The sequence below is a fragment of the Schistocerca cancellata genome, chromosome 2 (assembly GCF_023864275.1).
Source record: "Schistocerca cancellata isolate TAMUIC-IGC-003103 chromosome 2, iqSchCanc2.1, whole genome shotgun sequence".
NCBI lineage: Eukaryota > Metazoa > Arthropoda > Insecta > Orthoptera > Acrididae > Schistocerca > Schistocerca cancellata.
In genome coordinates this window covers 46756706-46773361 of record NC_064627.1, presented here as the reverse complement: position 1 = coordinate 46773361, position 16656 = coordinate 46756706, and the positions used below count along the sequence as shown (strand labels likewise).

At 43.5% G+C, this 16656-nt stretch overlaps 1 protein-coding gene across 1 annotated transcript in view; it reads left to right on the top strand.

The window, feature by feature from the left end:
• Nucleotides 1-8316: 8316 nt before the first annotated feature.
• The window catches only part of LOC126150688 (dehydrogenase/reductase SDR family member 11-like), a 97334-nt gene continuing 88994 nt past the window's right edge, over nucleotides 8317-16656 (top strand). The window contains exon 1 of the mRNA XM_049915892.1: nucleotides 8317-8448. Coding sequence (XP_049771849.1) covers nucleotides 8317-8448 — 132 coding nt within the window. The remainder of the gene's footprint in view (nucleotides 8449-16656) is intronic.

The window sequence follows — 16656 nt, the reverse complement described above, 5'->3', positions numbered from 1 at the left end:
CCCATGGTCAAATGATCAACTCTGAAGTGTATTGTGCTACTCTTCAGAAATTGAAGAAACGACTTCAGCGTGTTCGTAGGCACAAAAATCTGAACGAACTTCTCCTTCTTCATGACAACGCAAGACCTCACACAAGTCTTCGCACGCGAGAGGAGATCGCAAAACTTCAGTGGACTGTTCTTCCTCATGCACCCTACAGCCCCGATCTCGCACCGTCGGATTTCCATATGTTTGGCCCAATGAAGGACGCAATCCGTGGGAGGCACTACGCGGATGATGAAGAAATTATTGATGCAGTACGATGTTGGCTCAGACATCGACCAGTGGAATGGTACCGTTCAGGCATACAGGCCCTCATTTCAAGGTGGCGTAAGGCCATAGCATTGAATGGAGATTACGTTGAAAAATAGTGTTGTGTAGCTAAAAGATTGGGGAATAACCTGGTGTATTTCAATGCTGAATAAAACAACCCCTGTTTCAGGAAAAAAATGTGTTGCATTACTTATTGAACTGCCCTCGTATATGTTCATGTTTATTACCTTGTTCTTTCATTTTACTATCGTAAAGCCTAACTCTGAATGACACTGTTTTCGTAGTCTTTATATTCATGACTGTAGACGATCCAGTCCCATTTATGTGACCACCTGTCAAAACGCTCAACAGCCACCTTTTGTAACGCTCACTTGCAGGCAGAGAGTCAGTGAGGCTCTGGAAGGTATCGACAAGGACGTGGAGCCGTGGCCATGGCCAGCTGCGCTATGGATTTTGAACCTCAAGATCAATGGCGTGAACAGCCGGATCGAGGTGGTCCCGTATAATAAGCCAGATCTTATATAGGGGCAGTTTGGTGATTAGGGGAGTCCAGAAAACTCATCCTGGTTCTCTTCGAATCTCACGAGTACACTGCGAGCTGTGGGATGGTTTGCATTGTCCTGCTGGTAGATGCACGAGAATAATGTCACCCAGGGGATGCCACGAAAATGTACTCCAGACCATGGTGCAGTCCGCAGCTCGTGGTCGTGCGGTAGCGTTCTCGCTTCCCGCGCCTGGGTTCCCGGGTTCGATTCCCGGCGGGGTCAGGGATTTTCTCTGCCTCGTGATGACTGGGTGTTGTGTGACGTCCTTAGGTTAGTTAGGTTTACGTAGTTCTAAGTTCTAGGGGTCTGATGACCATAGATGTTAAGTCACATAGTGCTCAGAGCCATTTGAACCGTTTTGAACCATGGAGCAAGCGCGGAAGCTTGCGACGAATGTCGCAGGGCCGTACGCGCCAACGGCAATCTGTACGATGAAGCAGAAAACGTGACCCACCTGGAAAGGCCACCCGTCGCCGCTCAGAGCACGTTCAATTGCGGTTCTGGCGTGCGAATTCCAGCCTCTGTCGGCGATGAACAGCAGTCAGCATAGGGGCAGGAAGCAGGCGCCTACTGCGGAGGCGCATACACAGCAACATTCGCTGAACAGGCATTGAGAAGACACACATTTAGTAAGGAAAGAAAAAAGGTTTGAAAATACCTCCCTGACACGATGTTTCTAACGTAAGAATTATAATATTTACTATTTAAAACAACTGTCACGAGCATGCGACAGGAATGACGAACAAAAAGCAACGTTGCCTAAACCTGCACTATGGAGAAATAGGAAACGACAAGGATGAAGAAGAAGTAGAAGACGAAGCTGAAAATGAAGGAAAATATGCAGAGATTAGTTTTAAAGGAACCAGATTTTAGTGACCCGTAAGGAATCCTAAAGATTCAGGCATATTGGGAATTTTCTTTGTTCATGGCGTCAGGTGAAATGTGAGGTGTACAAACGGAAGGTGAATACGAGAAATGAGCTGCTTGTTGGCTTCACTGAAGGTGCTGCTCTCATTATGGAACGTACAGAAGCACTCGGACAACCAACAGTACATGTCCTCCCAAGAGTGCGCATATGCAATGAAGCTGCCGGTGGGATACTCTAGAATTTATTGTCAACTATAAAACACTTGTAATGTGATATGTACAATAAGGCTTAAGGGGAGTCCTTTAAAAAATTTGTTTTGGAATTGTCACTCCGTAAAAAATGTTGTAACGTTTACAAACTGTTGTATGTGTATGCACGTGTAAACCCGATATTTTACTGATCAGTACTGCAGCTGTACATTAAACTCTACTATCTCGGAAACTATTACGAATATAGCGTACGTCCATATGATGAATTTGCCTTCAAATGATCGTTCTCTTTATATGCCTGAAAAGTGACCACACCTGCCGAGAAACCCTGGACATTAAGGGTTTGCAGTTTAATTGTTTCCGTGTTTACACATTTAATACTTGGTTGTGTGGACCAGTGCCTGAAGCTATTTGAACTGAAATAATAGTGTAAGGGACGTTCAGTGTGTAATGCAACAAATATTTCTGAAGGCAGGTTGGTTTGATTTACCATTACAGTGCAGGATATTGTTTCCCTCTCATTTGGATACGAAACTCTACTTTTTAGCATAATCCTCGTACAGTGAAAGGGCCTTACACCTCCCTACCACGCTGGCCTCTATGCCCGCATGGTACCACGTGCTGGTCGGCGTCGGAGCCAACGTCAATAACCTCCCCATCATCCACGCACTGGTTCTTGCGGAGTGCATTGTTCATTGGACTGGAGAGATGGACCTCGGAAAGTGCGAGATACATCCTAAAGGGTGAATGAGGAGTGGAGTTTTGTAAGCTCCTCTAGAATACGCAGACATGTGTGTTGTTATGGAGAGGGAGACAGTCATCTACATTTTTGTGGCAAAGAAAATACTGAAGTCGTTCCTTCAGTTTCATAAGTGCACCAGAATAAACTTCAGAGTGGGTTATTACATTATGAGGGGTACATCAAAGTGTCCACACTACGAACAGAGGTGTCCAGCACTGCAGCGAAGAGTGGGCCAGAATCTTGAAAACGTGTCCAAAAACGAAAAAAAAAGTTTAAAGATGGGGATTTTGGACTCTCAGGTTGGCAGCAGCAATGCTGGGACAACTGAATGCCGCCTGCGTGGACGACCAGATGTTCATTTGTTCGGTAATGTCTCAGGTCAAATGCGACAGTTCATTGTTAGCGTGCGCGCAGCTGGCCACGCTACAAAAACAGTCGTGTTCTTGAAGAAAGTTATTTATGTTTTGTGCAAGTGAAACCACCCTCCATGAACCACGGACCTTGGCGTTGGTGGGGAGGCTTGCATGCCTCATCGATACAGATAGCCGTACAGTAGGTGTAACCACAACGGAGGGGTATCTGTTGAGAGGCCAGACAAACGTGTGGTTCCTGAAGAGGGGCAGCAGCCTTTTCAGTAGTTGCAGGGGCAACAGTCTGCATGATTGACTGATATGGCCATGTAACACTAACCAAAATAGCCTTGCTGTTCTGGTACTGCGAACGGCTGAAAGCAAGGGGAAACTACAGCCGTAATTTTTCCCGAGGGCATGCAGCTTTACTGTATGTTTAAATGATGATGGCGTCCTCTTGGGTAAAATACTCCGGAGTTAAAATAGTCTCCCATTCGTATCTCCGGGCGGGGACTACTCAGGAGGACGTTGTTATCAGGAGAAAGAAAACTGGCGTTCTACGGATCGGAACGTGGAATGTCAGATGCCTTAATCGGGCAGGTAGGTTAGAAAATTTAAAAAGGAAAATGGATAGGTTAAAGTTAGATAGAGTGGGAGTTAGTGAAGTTCGGTGGCAGGAGGAACAAGACTTTTGGTCAAGTGAATACAGGGTTATAAATATAAAATCAAATAGGGGTAATGCAGGAGTACGTTTAATAATGAATAAAAAAATAGGAGTACGGGTAAGTTACTACAAACAGCATAGTGAACGCATTATTGTGGCCAAGATAGATGCGAAGCCCACGCCTACTACAGTAGTACAAGTTTATATGCCAACTAGCTCTGCAGATGACGAAGAAATTGATTAAATGTATGAGGAGATAAGAGAAATTATTCAAATAGTGAAGGGAGACGAAAATGTAAGTCATGGGTGACTGAAGTTCAAGCATAGGAAAAGGGAGAGAAGGAAACATAGTAGGTGAATATGGATTGGGGCTAAGAAATGAAAGAGGAAGCCGTCTGGTAGAATTTTGCACAGAGCATAACTTAATCATAGCTAATACTTGGTTTAAGAATCATGAAGGAAGGTTGTATACATGGAACAACCCTGGATATACTAAAAGGTATCAGATAGATTATATAATGGTAAGACAGAGATTTAGGAACCAGGTTTTAAATTGTAAGACATTTCTAGGGGCAGATGTGGACTCTGACCACAATCTACAGGTTATGAACTGTAGATTAAAACTGAAGAAACTGCAAAAAAGTGGGAATTTAAGGAGATGGGACCTCGATAAACTGACTAAACCAGAGGTTGTACAGAATTTCAGGGACAGCATAAGGGAACAGTTGACAGGAATGAGGGAAAGAAATACAGTAGAAGAAGAATGGGTAGCTTTGAGGGATGAAGTAGTGAAGGCATCAGAGGAACAAGTAGGTAAAAAGACGAGGGGTAGTAGAAATTGCTGAGTAACAGAAGATATATTGAATTTAATTGATGAAAGGAGAAAATTTAAAAATGTAGTAAATGAAGCAGGCAAAAAGGAATACAAACGTCTCAAAAATGAGATCGACAGGAAGTGCAAAATGGCTCAGCAGGGATGGCTAGAGGACAAATGTAAGGATGTAGAGGCTTATCTTACTAGGGGTAAGATAGATACTGCGTACAGGAAAATTAAAGAGACGTTTGGAGAAAAGAGAACGACTTGTATGAATATCAAGAGCTCAGATGGAAACACAGTTCTAAGCAAAGAAGGGAAAGCAGAAAGGTGGAAAGAGTATATAGAGGGTCTATACAAGGGCGATGTACTTGAGGACAATATTATGGAAATGGAAGAGGATGTAGATGAAGATGAAATGGGAGATACGATACTGCGTAAAGAATTTGACACAGTACTGAAAGACCTGAATCAAAACAAGGCCCCCGGACTAGACAACCTCGGAAAGTGCGAGATCCAGCCTAAAGGGTGAATGAGGAGTGGAGTTTTGTAAGCTCCTCTTGGATACGCAGACATGTGTGAGGTGTTGTGTTGTTATGGATGGGGAGTCAGTCATTTACATTTTTGTGGCAAAGAAAATACTGAAGTCGTTCCTTCAGTTTCATGAGTGCACCAGAGTAAACTTCAGAGATGGTCATTACATTATGAGGGGTACATCAAAGTGTCCACACTACGAACAGAGGTGTCCAGCACTGCAGCGAAGAGTGGGCCAGAATCTTGAAAACGTGTCCAAAAACGAAAAAAAAAGTTTAAAGATGGGGATTTTGGACTATCAGGTTGGCAGCAGCAATGCTGGGACAACTGAATGCCGCCTGCGTGGACGACCAGATGTTCATTTGTTCGGTAATGTCTCAGGTCAAATGCGACAGTTCATTGTTAGCGTGCGCGCAGCTGGCCACGCTACAAAAACAGTCGTGTTCTTGAAGAAAGTTATTTATGTTTTGTGCAAGTGAAACCACCCTCCATGAACCACGGACCTTGGCGTTGGTGGGGAGGCTTGCATGCCTCATCGATACAGATAGCCGTACAGTAGGTGTAACCACAACGGAGGGGTATCTGTTGAGAGGCCAGACAAACGTGTGGTTCCTGAAGAGGGGCAGCAGCCTTTTCAGTAGTTGCAGGGGCAACAGTCTGCATGATTGACTGATATGGCCATGTAACACTAACCAAAATAGCCTTGCTGTTCTGGTACTGCGAACGGCTGAAAGCAAGGGGAAACTACAGCCGTAATTTTTCCCGAGGGCATGCAGCTTTACTGTATGTTTAAATGATGATGGCGTCCTCTTGGGTAAAATACTCCGGAGTTAAAATAGTCTCCCATTCGTATCTCCGGGCGGGGACTACTCAGGAGGACGTTGTTATCAGGAGAAAGAAAACTGGCGTTCTACGGATCGGAACGTGGAATGTCAGATGCCTTAATCGGGCAGGTAGGTTAGAAAATTTAAAAAGGAAAATGGATAGGTTAAAGTTAGATAGAGTGGGAGTTAGTGAAGTTCGGTGGCAGGAGGAACAAGACTTTTGGTCAAGTGAATACAGGGTTATAAATATAAAATCAAATAGGGGTAATGCAGGAGTACGTTTAATAATGAATAAAAAAATAGGAGTACGGGTAAGTTACTACAAACAGCATAGTGAACGCATTATTGTGGCCAAGATAGATGCGAAGCCCACGCCTACTACAGTAGTACAAGTTTATATGCCAACTAGCTCTGCAGATGACGAAGAAATTGATTAAATGTATGAGGAGATAAGAGAAATTATTCAAATAGTGAAGGGAGACGAAAATGTAAGTCATGGGTGACTGAAGTTCAAGCATAGGAAAAGGGAGAGAAGGAAACATAGTAGGTGAATATGGATTGGGGCTAAGAAATGAAAGAGGAATCCGTCTGGTAGAATTTTGCACAGAGCATAACTTAATCATAGCTAACACTTGGTTTAAGAATCATGAAGGAAGGTTGTATACATGGAACAACCCTGGATATACTAAAAGGTATCAGATAGATTATATAATGGTAAGACAGAGATTTAGGAACCAGGTTTTAAATTGTAAGACATTTCTAGGGGCAGATGTGGACTCTGACCACAATCTACAGGTTATGAACTGTAGATTAAAACTGAAGAAACTGCAAAAACGTGGGAACTTAAGGAGATGAGACCTCGATAAACTGACTAAACCAGAGGTTGTACAGAGTTTCAGGGACAGCATAAGGGAACAGTTGACAGGAATGGAGGAAAGAAATACAGTAGAAGAAGAATGGGTCGCTTTGAGGCAGCAGAGGAACAAGTAGGTAAAAAGACGAGGGGTAGTAGAAATTTCTGGGTAACAGAAGATATATTGAATGTAATTGATGAAAGGAGAAAATATGAAAATGCAGTAAATGAAGCAGGCAAAAAGTAATACAAACGTCTCAAAAATGAGATCGACAGGAAGTTCAAAATGGCTCAGCAGGGATGGGTAGAGGACAGATGTAAGGATGTAGAAGCTTATCTTACTAGGGGTAAGATAGATACTGCCTACAGGAAAATTAAAGAGACCTTTGGAGATAAGAGAACCACTTGTATGAACATCAAGAGCTCAGATGGAAACCCGGTTCTAAGCAAAGAAGGGAAAGCAGAAAGGTGGAAAGAGTATATAGAGGGTCTATACAAGGGCGATGTACTTGAGGACAATATTATGGAAATGGAAGAGGATGTAGATGAAGATGAAATGGGAGATACGATACTGCGTAAAGAATTTGACACAGTACTGAAAGACCTGAATCGAAACAAGGCCCCCGGACTAGACAACCTCGGAAAGTGCGAGATCCAGCCTAAAGGGTGAATGAGGAGTGGAGTTTTGTAAGCTCCTCTTGGATACGCAGACATGTGTGAGGTGTTGTGTTGTTATGGATGGGGAGTCAGTCATTTACATTTTTGTGGCAACGGACATACTGAAGTCGTTCCTTCAGTTTCATGAGACCACCAGAGTAAACTTCAGAGATGGTCATTACATTATGAGGGGTACATCAAAGTGTCCACACTACGAACAGAGGTGTCCAGCACTGCAGCGAGGTGTCTGTCTGTGATCCGTCACTCACCACGAACGAAAACGTCCACACGTCCCAAAAGTGCAAGAGTCACAAACGTGTGCTGCGAACCGGCACCTCGGACATCGGTCAGGTTTCCACCAAGAGGAACATAATGACAGCACTCCGCTCTTTGAACGCACCTGCATTACTGATGCCATTTTGAAGGCTATGTATAGAGCCGCCACATATCGAAGCTTCATAAAACTACAGAAGCTGACGCACGGTATTCCACGATGTCCGCCAACAAATCTTCATGTTTTCAACAGGAAGGGACAGAGAAAAAAATGTGTTACATTACTTATTGAACTCCTCTCGTAGAACAATACCTTCATTTGAAATGTGGACTTTACTCCGTCGACGTTATGTAGCTTAACAAAACGGTCGTCTGCAAACAAATTGTTTGGAACAAATGCTGCTACGTTTTTATTTATTCACATACAGCTGCGGTCAAACCGAATGTCGATTTGAATAAGGCAGAAACTGCTCTTGTACCTGTTCCAGGTTCTAGAAGCTACTCGTTAAGGCGTTCCACAGAAGTCGTCCATCGGAGAGACAGATCTGTTTGCCCGCCGGCGGAGGGGAGTGTGGACTGCGGCCGGGCGATAACGGGCTGCCCCGCCGGACCTGCTGGGGCCGCCCGCCCTCTGGAGGGAACAGCCGCCGAGGCCGCCACTTGCTGCCGGGATGGAGCGGTACGCAGGCCGCGTCGCCCTGGTGACGGGCGCCAACTCCGGCATCGGCGCCGCCACCGCACGGGCGCTGCTCAGGAGGGGGCTCCAGGTCGTCGGCCTCGACAGGAGGATCGACAGGGTCCAGGTAGTTAACGAACCACCAGCCTCGGTACAGCATCTCAAAACTGGACAGGTCCAAAAAATTGTGCCAGTACTTCAGTTCAAAGTGTTATTTAGCTAACTGCAACAGAAACAGCATGGGTTTCAGAGCAATAGAGAAATGAATGTGATGTATTACGAGTAAGATATTACTTTTTTCTATTTTTAGCTCAGTCACTTTTTTATGACACAATCGTAACTGGTTTTTAGACTTCAAAGCCCATCCTCAGATGCTACTTTGCTTGAGTCATCAGTCTTCTGACTGGTTTGACGCTCCCGCCACGAATTCCTCTCCTGTGCCAAACTCTTTATCCCGGAGTAGCACTTGCAACCGACATCTTCAATTATTTGCTGAATGTGTTTCCATATCTGACATCCTCTACAGTTTGTCCCCTTTACATCTGCCTGTAGTACCATGGATGTCATTCCCTGATGTCTTAAACATATGTCCTACCTTGCTGTCCCTTCTCCATGTGAATGTTTTCCTTTCCTCTCCGATTCTGTCCAGACGCCCCTCTTTATTACCTTATCATTCAATCTAATTTTCAACATTCGTCCGTAGCACCACATCTCAAATACTTCGGTTCTCTTCGGTTCCAGGTTTCTCACAGCCCATTCTTTACTACTTCACAATGTTGTGCTTCAAATGTACTTTCTCAGAAATTCCTTCCACAATTAAGGCCCTTTTTACCGGCGCTAGTCTGCTTTTGATGTCCACCTTGTCCCGTCCGACACTAGTTATGTTCCTGCCTAGGAAGCAGAATCCACCTACTTCATCTACTTCGTAATCGGTCCTGACGTTAACTTTCTCACTGTTCTCATTTCTGCTACATCTCATTACTTTCGTCTTTCTTAGATTTACTCTCAATTCATATTCTGTACTCATTAGACTGTTCATTCAGTTCAGCAGATCATGTAGTTATTCTTCGCTTTCACTCAGGATAGCAATGTCATCATTGACTGGTATCATTGATATCCTTCCATCTTGAATTTTAATCCCTCTCCCGAACATTTCTTTTCTTTCCCTCATTGCTTCTTCGGTGGTACAGTAGGGGCGAAAGACTGCATTCCTGTCTTACACCCTTCTTAATCCGAGCACTTGGTTCCTGGTCGTCCACTCTTATTATTCCCTCCTGGCTCTTGTACATACAGTATATGACCCGTCTCTCCCTGCAGCTTACACCTACATTTCTCAGAATTTCGAACTTGCGTATTCCACTTCTTTGCGTATTGATTCTTCCTGACTAATCACTTACACTTCAGCCTGCTCTCATCACTACTGCATTCTGATCTGCTCCTGGCTACGCCTTACAATCGAGTATCTGATTTCGGAATCTCTGCATGTGTATGGCGTAATCTACCTGAAACATTGCCGTATCACCCGCACTTTTCCAAGTATACCTCGTCCTCTTGCGATTCTTGTACAGAGTATTCCCTGTTACTAGCTGAAATTTATTAAAGAACTGAATCAGTCTTGCTCCTCTCTCATTCCTTGTCTCACGCCAATATTCTCCTTCCCTTACAACTGTATTCCAGTTCCCGATTACTATTAGATGTTTATCTCCCTATTCGTGCTGTATTACCCGCTCATTATCCTCATATACTTTCTTTGTCTCTTAATATTCAGTTTGCGGCGTCGGCATTTACACATGAACTATCGTCGGTGTTGGTTTGCTGTCGATTCTGATAGAAACAACACTATCAGAGAACTGTTCACAGTAACACACTCTCTGCCCTTCCTTCTATTTTTAATGAATCCTACTCCCGCTACACCATTTATTGCTGCTGTCGATATTACCCTACACTCATCTGACCATAAATCCCTGTCTTCTTTCCATTCCACTTCACTGACCTCTGCTATGCCTATAATGAGCCTTTGAATTTCTCTTTTCAGATTTTCTAGCTTCAGCTTCCCGACCACGTTCAAGCTCCTGACAAATCCACGTCCCGACTCGTAGAACGCCATCCTTTCGTTGGTTATTTAACCTTTTTGTCATGGTCAGCTCCCCTTTCGCAGTCCCCTCCCAGCGATCCGAATGGGGGACTATTCTGGAATCTTTTACCAATGGATAGATCATCATGAAACTTTTTCAGTTACAGGCTACATATCTTGGGGATACAGGTTATGTTTCTTTAATGCAGTGATTTCCATTGCCTTCTGTATTCTTGATTGCGGTTACTTAAACTTATGGCCTGACTTTTTTCTGGTTCATAAACATTTTATCTTTACCTGTTATTACTTTTATGTTGTAATTTCATGTACTGACACGTTGCATGACCTTGGACATTTGATATTGTAGATTCTTCCGCCCTTAGGGGCAGTTTCCCAAACCGAGGACCAGAGGGTGGCCTTAACCTCCGCCCGCTCCTCCGCCCTCTTTGACAAGTCCGTTGGCAGAATGAGGGTGATTTGATTCTTATGTCGGAAGTCTTCGCCCGCCAATGCTGGTTATTAATCAACATTTAAGTAGTTTCGTGTTTCGAACTTGGGACCGAAGACGTCAATCAAATCAATAATCAAAGACGACACCCCTCGACCACTTGTGCATCACCAATGCTGCTATGGACAATACGAAAGGTTACAGTAAGATCTGAAACAAGTGCTATTTTTTCACTTGGTTTACTTGTGAGCTTATTAATGTGCTATAACAATGTACATGGTTTCATACATATGAGCGGCATTTGATGGGCAAGTGCTCATCACCGTCTTCACAAACGGCATGTTGTTTCTTCCAAAATGTATTAACAGTTCTTGCTGCTAACAAGTGAGTCCGACTGTAGGACTGTAAGACTATAAACACTATTCCCTGAACTTGTCATATTCACACAGATTCACAACTCGCCTAAAGTTTCTGATGTATTTGTGGGAAGACTGTTACACGCAGAGAAACAACAACCAGCACGATGATGAGTGGGCGTCAAGGTCCCATGTATGAGAATATCCGCATTTGCAGCTGTTACAGCCTGTATAATCACCGTGTATGTGCCCTTCAGCACAACACTAATAGTGTACCGAACAATACAGGAGTGTTTTTCCTAATCATCCGCATTAACAGACACTTTTATGCATTTGTAGCAAGCTGTCATTCATCATACCATATTGAAATTATCTCAGATTCATCCTGTAGCCTCTAACACACTCTACGAAAACACTGTCCCTTACACAGCAGTGTAGTCAGCAAACAGTTGCCTTATCCATCACATCGTTTATCCATATATAGAGAATAAGACAGGTTCCATCACTCGTCCCTGACATACTCCAGGTAATAACCTCGTCTCATTTGCCCTCTGGAGCAACGTACAAGGTAGTGTTCCATGTTGTCGGACCTTCATTAAAACACATTAGAGCACTGTGTGGCAATGTGTGGAATGCATTCTGTAAATCTAAAAAAAATTGAATTTGCCTGTTGCCTTTCATGAATGGTTCGCAGGTTTTCATACAAGAAAAGGACAAGCTGAATTTTTCACGGGCGGTGCGTTCTAAATCTGTGCTGAATTGCGGACAGAAACTTTTCTGTCGAAAGGAGATTTATTATTTCGCTCGATAGCGTTACGGATCCGTTCATTTACTCTTCTTACTAACACGAGTCACCTGCGGTTTTTTTCCACTCAGTTGAGACTTCGCCCTGAGCGGGAGATTATGCAAGCTAAGTAACAGACCGGTGTCAAAGACTACTCCCCGTAACACCGAATACTGCATTCCATACGGACCCGGCGACAGATTTCTTTTCAGCTTTTTCAGATGCTTATCTATACCAGAGATGACTATGACTATGTTTCCTGTACCGGGGTTTGTGTGACGGACAACCGGTGATGTCTGTACTATATTCCGCCGTGAATGATTTTTTAAATGCGAAATTAAAATTACTGTTTCCATTACTGTCTTCTGTTGTCACACCAGACTGGACTGTTCGATGAGTGACTGGATAGAAGCCTTCGACTCAGTTGCTGATTTTATGCACGGCCAGAATTTTCTCCAGGCCTCGTCAAGATCTGATAACTTATGGAGGTGGAATTTGTGTGCTTCTTGCTTCTTCTTATATATGCATGAACTTCTACTAACTTTTGCCTGTCGTCAGTTCCGTTTCTGTTTTGAACGTAGTGCAACATTCCGAATTTTCTTATTACACCACGGTGGGACTTGGCAGTCCTTAACCCACTTAATACGCGGCTAGCTGGGTTGTGGTGACAGACGGGTCTGTAGCGCGCCCCAAGGTCTTGGTTAAGGTTGTAAGGTGAGAGATGTGCTGTCTAGTGAACAGCGGGCGCCAACAATAAATAACTCGTAAGTGTGATGCAGCGTGTTGCATAATTGATGTTTCCGATGTTTTTGTTTCGAAGTCTCGGTTGTAGATGTCGTTCATGTGTTTTGTTGACAAAGTGTCTTTTCGTTCTTGTCGATGTGGCTTAGATCGTGTTGTTACAACGACGATCTTATTAAAATGGCGAAATTTTCAGTAGCAAGAAATAACGAACGAACGTCGACAGTAACACGAACACGAAAAATGTTTTAAAATACCAAAACTGAAAAGTGTAAGCTTCACGTTAATGGGTGGCCTCTTTTGTTAACTGTTTCTTGTCGTTGCCTAGTAGTGCAATGTAATGCATGAAAAACACAATGTTGTGTGTGTTCTACAGGATTAATTTATTTAGTTGGCCGGTGTACAAGGCCATCATTAGACTTTAAAACACTATCATCATCTAACGAGTTACAATATTTGTAAACAATATTCGAAAAGATGTTACTCATCTAGACTGATGAAAAAACACATAATAAATATCGTTTTTGAAAGTGCGGTAGCATCGCAATTAAAAGGTAAAATTTTAACAGTGAACGGATACAAAATGAGCAAACAAGGAAAAGCATTAACAATAAACTCACGAACACTGCCTATGTAACAATTTATATCAATCAAATGAAACTTCATCGTTCCAAAACAATTTTCTCAAGTCTGAAACATCTATTGTGTATGTATGGAGACAGACGTAGCGGACGAAAATTTGTACCAAGGCCGGGATTCAAACGCGAGTGCCCTGCTAGTTAGGCAGACGTGCCAACCACTACACCGCCCTGGCGCTGTGGGTTTGCACAACTGCAGGGCCTACCCCAGCAAGCCTCCATCCTCAACCAACCTCCCATTCATTTCTCCGTCCACTTGGCACAGCCTCTAAACTCGAACAGTGGAGAGACCCAGGTACAAACTTCCATTCGTGGCTTCAGTTTACATATATACAATTTATATTAAATTAACAACCCCAATAATGCTGGTACTTGTGAAGACTAAAAAAAAAGTAGCCTGAAGAGATATTGCATACGGAAAATGAGACAGCAACAGAGTAAAAGATAAACTGAAGAACTGTAACAACAGAATTTATGAAGTACTTAAAGAAGCACAATAAAATAAAAGTAGATACAGGAAACTGAAAGAATGGAAATAAACTAGGCAGCGTGAGATGGAATGGCAAACAAGATATTAAGAGAAGTTTATACGAGGAGAAGTGCCGAGGGGACTTTTATCGTTTAATAATTTGAATCAGAATTCTGGGCCAGATCTATGTTGGTTTCCAGGGCTTCCAATACACTTAGTTTCTCTCCTTAGTCTGCTAAGTGACGTGTGACAATAACTGGTAGATGTACATTCTTCTCAGTACATGCTCAGCGAATGTGGGGTCATCATTCTGCGACCTCTCGTTGATTTCATGTTCTGACAGCCAAGTTGCTATCCGTCTGCTTGATTGGCCAACATAAGTCTTATCATATTAAGGACAAGTAAGTTTTTATACCCTCTTCATCTGTCCTAGCTATGGTATTGTACTCCGTTCCTGCAGTCAATGCAAAGAGTAGCAGAGCAAGCATAGAAGAGGATTTAAATTTTCGGTTCTTGATTCCGATGAAAGTTGCGATCTATCAGCACAGGATTGTAGCTATAGATTATGACAAGAAATTTGTGCCTCAGCCTAGAAGAGTAGCTTCCATTCCAGTTTTACGATGTTGCAGTGCCTGTGTTGTTAAGAAGAACGATGAAATGTGCTTTCGGACATGCATGCATGTCTAGCATTGTGGCAACTACAGCCGTTATGAAATACATAAAATTTATTCACATTTGCGAATACTAAGAACCATCAGCTTAATAAGTGAATGACGACAGTGAAAATTTGTGCCGACCGGAGATTCAAACCTGGACTTCCAGCTTTATATGAGGATTCACGTTCACCGCTTTCGCTATCCGTAAAGGACTCCTGGCCTGACCTAAACTTCCATACGACGTCTTTTCTGCAACACAACCTGTACACACATTATGTGAATCCCGTACAGGGGAGGAAAGTTTAATTGAAATTCGCTGCCTGGCATTGGCAGATAAATTCGATATTGCAGTGCCTGTCGTGATAAGAAGGAGGATACATTGTCCTTTAAGACACGCATGCATGCACTTCTGAACCTCATGGACAGGAAATATAGCAGCCGTCCATCTCGCCTCCCTCCCCCACCCCCCTACCACCACCCCCAAGCAGTTTCAGCGTTCAATTTCAGGGCAGCTAACGACTTTTGCAATGTCTTACTGACGTCCAGAAAGAATTTTAGTCTGCATCAGAATACGTGCTGATCTGAAACGCCCTTTGTACCAGACTAGGACTCAAACCTAGAACCTTTCCCCTAACTGGTAAGTACTCTACTGACTGAACTATCCAGTCGCAGGTCGCGACTCACGACCCACCTACAAATCTATAGTTCTATCATAGTTTCCACACATCATAGATCGGCATACCTTATAGGTTCAGAACTCCTGGAAAAAAGGATATTGTGGAAAATTGACTTACCCACAGCCTGAATCATTGATCTTGGAATCAATTTAACACTTCAGAAGAGTGTTTGCTTGATCATTACGTCATATTAGAACCGTGTGCTGCACACTGGAGTGGACTTGTAACTAGAGAGAGAACAAATGTGTCAACATCCAACGTAAAATTTGGAGCGTTGATAGAAGAGATAAGACCCACGTGAGACACCAGAAGGATGAAGATGATGATATTTGGTTTGTGGGGCGCTCAACTGCGTGGTTATCAGCGCCCGTACAATTTCCCAACCTTTGCTCAGTCCAGTTTCGCCACTTTTCTGGATGATGATGAAATGATGAGGACAACACAAACACCCAGTCATCTCGAGGCAGGTGAAAATCCCTGACCCCGCCGGGAATCGAACCCGGGACCCCGTGCTCGGGAAGCGAGAACGCTACCGCGAGACCACGAGCGGCGGACACACCAGAAGGAGGTATACTGCGCATGAACAGGTGATGTTACAGGTTACAGCAGTAATAGGGCAGCCTTGGTTCTGGTGCACTTTTGATACCAAATTGATATGCAAGATAATTAAATTGTGGCAGTTGATTGATTTATGACGTTAACATATTATACTGCTAAGAGATTTTTCATGTAACGCCTCCCCCTCCACCTCGCCTTAACATATTGTTCTTTAAATTGATTTATGACATCCTTGTGGTTCATTTAAGATCCCCTGAGGATACTCTGCACTTCTGAGAAAACCCCTCAACATCCCTCTCCTCTGCCTCTTCCTTCGCCCCTCTACGAATTCTCTTCGCCCATATAAACTCACATTTGACGTCAAATTAATTGACTAATTAAATTTATTAACTGGTTAAATCCATGCCATCTGGGGAATGTTCTAGCCACACCTCCCTCACTCTCCCTCCCCTCCCTATACTAGAAATTAGTAGGAAAAAACTCAGTTGATTAGCTGTTTGGCGAGATATCGATTGCTCCATATGAAATATTGTTTAAACAATTTCTGCTAGACAAGGCAATGTGTGGAATATTGTTTATTCAATATTTGTGGTTGACGAGGCACTATGGAAATTTCAAATTATTGTGGTGCTTCTTTATTCCAATCATGCAAGGAATGCTGTCATCGAACACTCACCACACGTAACTACTCTGTCACAGATCGCCCTAAACATATCTGGCGAAACAAAGCAGCTGATCATGTCGCTGACTGCCAGACTGACCACACTGCACAGCGCACGCCACTGGCCAGGGACTGCCACAGCTACGGGATCGCGATAATGCTCCACGAACAAAGAATCGGGTACTGGCATCTGTCCCAGATTGATACCAGGCTCACTTCCTGTCCCTCTCTCCCTCTCAAGAGATTGCTTCCTGTTTGTGTGTACCAAAGTAT